At 33.5% G+C, this 9,251-nt stretch overlaps 1 protein-coding gene and 1 long non-coding RNA gene across 16 annotated transcripts in view; one reads left to right on the forward strand and one right to left on the reverse strand.

Moving 5' to 3' along the window:
• gish (casein kinase I gish) overlaps positions 1–5,876 on the forward strand; it is a 32,661-nt gene extending 26,785 nt beyond the window's left edge. For 12 of the 15 annotated variants that reach the window (XM_090113144.1, XM_090113143.1, XM_090113146.1 and 9 more), the window contains 2 exons: positions 193–317; positions 1,821–5,876. In XM_090113144.1, the coding sequence (XP_089969270.1) occupies positions 193–317; positions 1,821–1,896 (201 nt within the window). In that variant the 3' untranslated portion in view covers positions 1,897–5,876. The remainder of the gene's footprint in view (positions 1–192; positions 318–1,820) is intronic. The other 3 variants (XM_090113156.1, XM_090113155.1, XM_090113158.1) reach the window with 3 other exon arrangements.
• Positions 5,877–6,989: 1,113 nt separating this feature from the next.
• On the reverse strand, positions 6,990–8,872 carry LOC149900201 (uncharacterized). Its single transcript, XR_016457804.1, has 3 exons — positions 8,348–8,872; positions 8,160–8,221; positions 6,990–8,085 (listed from the first exon to the last, which is right to left on the reverse strand). It is a non-coding gene; the product is annotated as an uncharacterized LOC149900201 (long non-coding RNA).
• Positions 8,873–9,251: the final 379 nt, after the last annotated feature.

The raw sequence follows: 9,251 nt of genomic DNA on the forward strand, positions 1-9,251 counted from the left end.
GGAATACCTCTATAAGTGAAACGACATTGCAGGTCCCTTGATGTCTCACTTAACCAGGTTTCACTGTATTTAAATCTTACGTTTATTACACATACGCGTATAAAATCCGTTAAAAGTAAAATACCCGCGTAAAATCAAACCAACAAAACACAATTATGTACATGTATTTGAATCTACAAATATTACACGCAGGTGGTAAGCTCAACGAACGGCGAGCTGGGCGCGGACGACCCGACGGCGGGGCACAGCAACACGCCGATCACGCAGCCGCACCACGAGGTGGACGTGGTCGACGACACCAAGTCAGTGTTGCAACTGTATGCATACCAGTTTGACGTTTTTTTTTTTAGTTTTTACTTTTTTTTGTGGACAGCAAGGAGGTTTTAGTTGTGTGGAACTTTTTTGTGGGGCTAGTGGTGCGATGGACCAAAGTGACAAAGATTGCGGGATGCAAAAATATGCAGAATATAGATTTTATTGATACTTTATAAGAATTTTATATTGATTAAAGAAAAACAAATATTAATTGTGTAATTAGACTTTGTTAAATGTAAAATCAATAAATGTTTATGTTTATGCTTAAACCAACTGAAACCTCCTTTCTGTTGGCACGAGCCGTGAGTTTTAAGTTTTTTTGATATAATATAACCGATTTTTTACTTAATTGATCAACGGGTATTTGAATAATGTACTTATAGACAGCAACTTTGTTATTTATTGGAAAAATAAATTTTAAATTCATCTTAACCTTCTTGCTTATCATTACAATCTTATTCATTGTAATCTTAACTTGACAAACAGTTGAATCTTTTCAGTCTGTACTCACGACTTGTGCCGATTATTATTTTAAGTTTAATTCCTCATTATTTTTTTAATTTCATTTCAATCTTACTTTTCATAAATAGTCAGATTTACAACGAAGATCTAGAAACTAGATGGTGCTAAGTCAAATTTGACTTCAAATGGTAAACGATTTTAATTTTGCTAAATAAGCTAGATTAATCTTGTTGTCAGTGTATGTAAATATATAATGTATAATGCACTTGCTTTCAAAAAGCTAGTTCTGCACTTGTATTTTGGCATATTTATATTTTTACGTTATTTTAATTTCAATGAATTATTTTATTTAGTTAATTATCATTTATTTCTTACATTTTATTAATTTTATTTTATGGTATTACTTTCAAAATTAATTTAAAATAATGAATAAGAAGTATTTTGAAGTAAAAAAGTAAACTATTTATTGGACTCTTTGTCGTGTATAAATTTTAAATCCTTGGAACATATACTGAATTTTACAAAGCATCTCCTCCATAAACTTAAACTTGTTAGCAATATACTCATGAAGTCATGGGTTCGATTCCCATTAAAGACTAATATGGTCGTAGTCTGGCAGGGCACATAAGTAAATTTAAATACATGAAGCCCATAGGCCCTAAAGCCTAAATGAAACGGGGTTCTTTACCTGTAGTTTTAACTTAGTTATTAAATTCTCCCCTATAACTATTAACTATTATTAAATACTAGTTGCTCCGCGCGGTTTCACCCCTGTTGGTCGTAGCGTGATGATATATAGCCTATAACCTTCCTCGATAAATGGGCTATCTAACACCGAAATAATTTTTCAAATCGGACCAGTAGTTCCCGAGATTAGCGCGTTCAAACAAACAAACAAACTCTTCAGCTTTATAATATTAGTATAGATTATCTTGTGTAGCATTGATATGCTTATAAATATTTGAAAATTTTAAAAATTATCCCCTATTGCAATAAACGCCAATCGACATAACCACAAGCAGACCCATAAAATCTTCATGCAGACAATCCGTGTATTCCAGATGCTGTTGCTTCTTCAAGCGCAAAAAGAAGAAGTGCGCGACGCGCGCGTACAAGTGACGCGTGTGTGCCACGTGACTACACACACACACACACACACACACACACCCGCGCCTACACGCATCGACCCCCATATACAGACCCCGAATAATGCGAACCGGATAGAAAACATTTTTTAAATTTTTTTTAGCTTATTTCTTTGTTTGTATAGATTTTTTGTCCAAATTTGTTGTATCATAGATTTTTTTTAAATTGAGTTGTTCATGTTATTCTATTCGGATCGCGGAATACCTCGATCATATTACATCATTGGATTATATAATTGTTAGCTTGGTTATAAATCTGTTTGGTGTCTCACAGTTGTAAATTTACTGAAGCTATCTATATGTCGTATGGAAATGTATTTAAATATAATGTCCATTTAACTTCAAGTGTTTATGTAAATGTCATTAGATGAAATAGTTTTGGTAATATACATTCGCGAACATTAATATAAAATTATTGTATATTAAATAAATATACATTGGTTTAATTAATGTATCTGTTTACTATGCTTACGATGGAATGCTAAAGCCATTATCTAAGGAGATGTCAAGTATTGAAATATCAATTTTTGTTGTCTTAAGACTGTCCACTTAAAATTTGTTTAAATGGTATTCTTATTTAAGCATCAAAAAGCGATATTCAGTCACTCATATAAATCTCCATTTCGTCTCAAAAATACTTTATAAATTCTTATTTATTTATTCTTTTTTGATAAAATTGTTTAAACGTTATTCAATCAATGTGTAAGCATTGATGTTAACGTGGTGTGTAGGAAAAATGACGAGGAAACAGAATAATAAATCGAATTTTAGTAAAACTTTCAAGAGTTACAATGTTCGCCATATAATATTTTTAAAAATGTTAATGTTATACGTTTTGGCAATTTATAATGCTCTTTAAATAAATTTAGACCAAAATTTATTAAATCGAACTACTTAAGGCAGCTAGTTCAGTCTGCCGGTTGAACGACCACTTATTGTATTATATCTCAATATTTTAATACGTCTGTTAAAATTATCGTAAACTTTCTTATATTCAAGTATGAAAAAACTTAGTCAATGAAAAGGAACACTATTAAAGTGGCCTTAATTTTATTTTAATTTATTTTCATAATTTATATACGATCGGGGTATTTTGTTTCACAATTCATTTCTTTAGTTCAATTCCGTCAATAGAACACCTTAATTGTACAGAAGTATTAACCATACGGATACAATATATAGTATCAAGTCCCAAAATAGCAAAAGTACCGGGTGCGGTTGTCAGTTTTAAATGTTTGTGTTCCCGTCCGTAGCGAGTTATTTTCATTTTCACCGAAATCAACGATTCTATTTATTTCGATTTCATTAGGGACACGAGATCGCTTTTACCTCACGAACTATGAAAGCCATTCCAACATCTGAACAAATTCGAACGTCTCATGTAGCACATAGTGACGATAGATGTCGCGTCATTTCATTTAGATGCAGATCATTCGAGATCCCTTGCGATGAGTTGAGTATAAATTCTGTGAATGCAGTGTTTAATGTTACGTTACGTAAGTAATAAATTACCATAACATAGATGATATCGTGACTATAATAAGTTTGTGTGTTGTTGAACTCGTGTCTATTGTACCGGCGCTTTCGCTGCGGCTCCCCCCCCCCTCCACACCGGTTGTGATATAATTTGAAATTATTCGATTTCATTCTAATGCGAATTAAGCATATTCACTCTACATTACATTATTCAATGTATTATTTATTTTTGTTAAGCTATCCGCTCGTGTTCATAGGTAGTAGGAAATCATTCACGTTCACGCTACTGACGCAATTTGCAGTACAATGAAGTGTGGAGGGCGGGCGCCGACCGACGCAAGCGCCGCGATATGCATATTGTAGATGTAATTTTATTTAGTCATTGTCTATATAAGTTCAATTCGTGCGAAATACATTTACATAATAACATAATCGGCTCCGTTCCTAGCGCCGCCACTTACTTTCCTATCTTTATTTATGCCTATATAATTAGTTTTAGTGAACGTTAAAGGCAATTTCATGCAATAATTATCGAGATGTAATGGAATATTCAGTGTGATTGTGAATGACAAGTTGGTCTGAGTATGAATAATACGTCGATCATTACTCAAAATGGATGTTTATATATAGCGTGCAATAATTTATGTATAAATTCATTACAATAGTTTAAAATGATATATTTGTTTCAATCGGTGAACCCCGTCGCATTCAACTCCTACAAGACTGATTGAAACATGTCATCTTGTGCTGACTGCTACCGAGCCCCTCGGCTCATGTCAATTTGTATTGTAATTCAGTTTGTAGGCCTTACGATTGGATATCATTTACATATAGAGTTAAATTTCAGTCGATTGGATCGCAACTTCGGTCAGTGTCTAATGTTCCAAATATTATGTACTAAATGTTTAATATCGTGTAAGAATGGCCGTCGTTGTTATCTTTAAGAACTGAATTACATCAATTCAGTTTTAGATTAATGGAGCGTAATAGACTGAAGTCAGCAGTCCCGCCGCCGCCCGCTGTGGCCATGAAACCGAACGCAAAATACTTAAAAATATTTGGGAAAAAAAATTGAATCGACGTCATGGCCACACGGCCCGCGGCGCTATATTGTGTAAAAATTGTACAGCTTAGGAAAAACGTTTGTATATTTTTGCTTGGACAGAAATCGCAAAGAATCGATTCGATTAAGGTTTTATGGGGATCAGTGATGGGATACTAGTCCAGTATCGTGGTGAATGTGAGCGAGCTGTGTATGATATCAAAAGTATACTTTGGTGATTGTTGTAAGTCAATATTGTCGTTTCTAAGGTGTCGCTTGCATTTATCACCGACGGAAACGTGCGATTTGTCGACGTCAAAGCGTTTCGCTCTTTACATTGGCATCTTTGTGGATATTTCTGAATATATCATAGTCATCACAAAATCGTATCTCCGCATTAGGAATTTCATTTCGGCTAAGTAATGTTAAAGTGTTTTTTGAAGTAAAAACATCTTGTTGTGTCGTTTCATATTTTTAGAGAAAATATAGATAGCGGTCGTAGCCGCGTGTATGATAAATTTTAATCATGCAATTTTAAGTTTTTTTTTTTATGAATTATTGTAAACAAAAGTATTCTCCTCGTTGATAGATCATTATATTCATTGTACAATCATTACAGTGATTAAGATTACAGTATAATGAAACATTATCTTATTGAATACCATAGTCGTACCTAATTGTTACTTTCTATTTGCTAGATAGAATAATCAAATTAGATTGGGTATAAAAGTGTGATCTCTTAACACAAGTTTAAATTCAGCGTGTGTTAATAATTTTAAACTATATTGTTGTATAAAGTGGTGATGATTCGCGGCGTGTTGTGATCCGCTCGGACACGCCATTGCTCGCGACCGCATGATATTCGGGTTCAGTCCTCGATGTAGCATATTTATCTTACAAATATATATAATGTTATATAATAATTTTATTCTTTACTTATGGATTGCTCGCTTATGTACATTTTTCCATAATACGACTGATCGAACCCGCAACGAGGGCGACCCTGTAAAAAGCACCGATTTTCGTTTCGTACTTCGACTTCGCTGGAAAGAGATTGTAATATTTATGGAAGCTCCACCTCGTCGGCCGGCGCTCGGCTCCGGCGTACCGTGTAGTTAATTTAAATGATAATTTGGAAAATTTCGCTTACTAAGTAAGTTCAGTCGGTTTGAGGACGCACGAGATGGATTTTTGAGCTCTAGTTATTAACTTTATGTATTATAATACATGATGCTTTTGAAACTGAATTGAATTCTTATTGTTAAGTATAAAATAAATATTCATTATTATAGAAACAATCCTCAGTGTTTATTTTTTTTTCATAACGTGTAAAGTTTGCGTATGCAATTCGACTTATATTCAGTTAAGGTCACAACCTGTTTTCAAAAATACGAAAATATTTGTTAACTCATAATTAAATAAAGCTTATTATAAGATATTTGTTTTAATCATTTGCAAACATGCTTGCAAATAATCATTCAAAGCCTCGCAGTCAACATCCTATTTTACAAGCTCATAGCCTGCCTGGCAGATTTGCTTGACTCATAATTATTGTTAACGCCTCCTTGTTTAGTTATTATTAATGTGTGACCGACCGGGTTCGATCCCCGGTGGAAATAAAAAATATTCACATCTTTGTCTAACACGAACACAGATTCTGATGAAAACTGATCACATGCTTGATTGATGAAAATCAATCAAAAATTTTACCAGCCGTTTGATTGACATCAATCAAACGGCTGGTAATTCTTCGTCCCGTAAAAATGGAATTTAACAAAGGCCATTCAGTGGAAATTGCTTGCCGTAATCTTCAAACAAAAGATAGAGATAATAATTGATTTGATGCCACCACTAAGGTAGTTCTAGAAAACGGCTGAACGGATTTTAATTATTTTTATTTTTTTGGATTTGTCTTCCCTTTAAATTAGAAAACTTACAAAAACCAGTCTCCCAGAGCGAGCAGCGACTAGAGGAGTAGCGTCTTGGTAAGAGATATCTTAATTTTATTAGAAAGTTAATCATCTGAAACTGGCAACACTGAACGCAAAATGATATTAGTTATAGCTAAAAAGAAAAAGCTTAATTAGCCTGTCCCTGTAGAGTATAGCCACGGGCCACAGCTATGACATAGTCCCCTAATTATAAAACTAGATAGGAAGCACGAATCGAAGCATACTTTTTTTTTAAGACGATACACAAAAAAAAATCCACTGCTTGGCGGGCGGAGTCTAATAGCTCGCTATCGCGAACGCGGGTGTGCGCGTAGTCATTCTTGCATACTCGCCGCGCTGCCGCTGGCCGACTCGGGACAAACATGTATGGAGTCGTCATACAGTTATAATATTGTTATACATATATTTAATTGTTGATTTATTGGTTTTATTTTCTTGCTTATAAACACAAAATTATCTTCTTTTTAACAACTACTTAGACATTATTAATAATTATTAATTATTATTATTTCGTAATGTTTACTTTATTACAAAATAATACAAGTTATAAATAATCTTTAAAATAACAAAAAATATTATAACTCTGAAAAAATGAAATGGTACCTAATTACGCGGACTACTGAATTGATTTAGATAGAATTTGATGCTGACGTAGATATTACATCATGCCCAGAAATGAAAGGTACTATTTCTGAAAGAAGTTATAAACCCTAATTCTTCTCAGTCAAAGTCAAGAGTGGAAGATATCGCTAATACAGTAAAACTGATGCGAAACTTTGGATGTTAATTTGTATATTTTTTTGTTAGTTGTTACTTAATCACGTCAAGACTACATTACCAATTTTGATAAAATATAGCTAATTGCCTGGATTTACACATAGGATACTTTTTATCCGAACTGAACACTTCTGTGGGATAAAACAGGATTCACGATATAACCTAATTCCACGCGGGCAAAGCCGCGGTCGGAATGATATTTTTTTAAATAAAAAAATTGTTTAAAAAAAACACAAAATATATTGACGCATGTATTTATTTTTTGCACTCTATTATAATTGTAATTATTCATTACAAATAATCAAAATAAAATGGCCAGAACAAAGTTAGGCCCTGGTAGGATAGGTAGGCAGGTACAGCAATGTGAGACGAACACTGGCTTATTTATACCAATAATAATGTATTATAAACATTAAATTAAGTTTACTTTCTAACAACAAAAATACATAATATTAGGTAATGTGAAAACGAATCAACCAATCATCCCACAACAATGAAATGTGCACACAAATATTCATCCAAATCGGTTCATGTGATTAGGAGGAGTGACTGCAGCGCCATCCTCCGGGCCCAATTGTGTTTCCAGATCACCCAGGAACTCAATTTAATATACTTACACAAAATTTTTCGAAATGAAAACTCACATTACTATGTAAATATGAATATAAACCGGTTTTAGTACTAAGCAATTTCCCGCACAGGTGTAGTAAGTATAAATGAAATAAATATCAACATCAAATTCTTTATACAACATACTTATCTACCACCTACTAAGAAATTCTTGAAATTTTTTCGTATTTTTTTAAAATATAATACTACTCCAACGAGCTCCTGTTCCATAATTCCATATTACGTCCACCATACTTCCACTAAGTTCACCATGATTTTTTATTTCTTTGCACTTTGTTGCTTTTTGCTAAAAATGGAATCATGCGATAAAACCAGTAGAGCGTTGATAACATACATTTTTGACTGAATAAAGGTACTTACGAAGGAGTGGGTTCACATTGTGAACAATCAGTGGGTTTATTTTCCTTCTGGATTCCGGATTTCTGAAAAGATTATTTATGCTATAAATGAAAAAATCTTACACATTCGTTATGTACTTAAAACAGGGGTACATATCAAACATCGTCTATAATACAATTATCATCAAATTTAAAATAAAACCAACTTACTTCATTAATTTGTTCCAATTGTAAGCATTCTTTTTCCTCCAACCTTTATGTTTCTTCTTCTTATTTTCTTTATTGTCCCCATTTGTCTCATTTTGTCTTATCGTGTTGTCACCCTTTTTTACGATTGCGCAAGCGACACAAGTTCCCCGTGTGACGGCCGTAGCGGGAATGACTCGTGCAGCGATCGGGGTGGGAAGGTACAGGGCGGCTCTCGCTATATTGGCTGGTCAGGCGCTAATTTCAAGTATTTCTTGTTTATTTCAAAACCATCGCATATTTCAAAATTCTAACACGGTAGACGTATAGGTTGTATATTTTATAGTTAATATCCAAAAAGTCGTAACTTTACGTTTGTTATTTTGAAGATGCCAGAGATTAAAAAAAAATAACAATGAGAACTTTGTATTTTTTTTCTATCGAGAAAATATCATGGAATCATGTTTCTAAAACGGTAGACGTATTGTGTTACTATTGAACTTTCTTGTCAAGAATTTTCATCACGACAACTTTAATAATATAAAAATTACGAAGATTTAAAAAGGGCCGTAAATGTTAGAAAAATTAATTCATCACCTTAAGTGGGGAAATCTTGCATAGATACAAGGAAGGAGCCGTGGGTAATGTCGGATTCTTACCGACTAAAACCCCACTGTTCCGTCGAGCCGCTTTAATTATGGGGCCGCAGGTAATGGTTGGAATTTATTTATTTATAATACACTTCATTGTACAAACATGAATGGACAAAGCAGAAAAAAAAAGAACAAAATTACAAAGGCATCATTTGTACAAAAGGCGGCCTTATTGCTGAACAGCAATCTCTACCAGGCAACCTGGTAGGAAAGGAAATGTAAGAAGGTCGTGGGATAGCGCAAAATAAATGACTATAATTACAATTACATATAAC

Source organism: Colias eurytheme, chromosome 19 (assembly GCF_061535395.1).
Source record: "Colias eurytheme isolate Ceu_HAF_F1 chromosome 19, ilColEury1 Martin Lab GWU primary, whole genome shotgun sequence".
NCBI classification, from domain to species: Eukaryota; Metazoa; Arthropoda; class Insecta; order Lepidoptera; family Pieridae; genus Colias; species Colias eurytheme.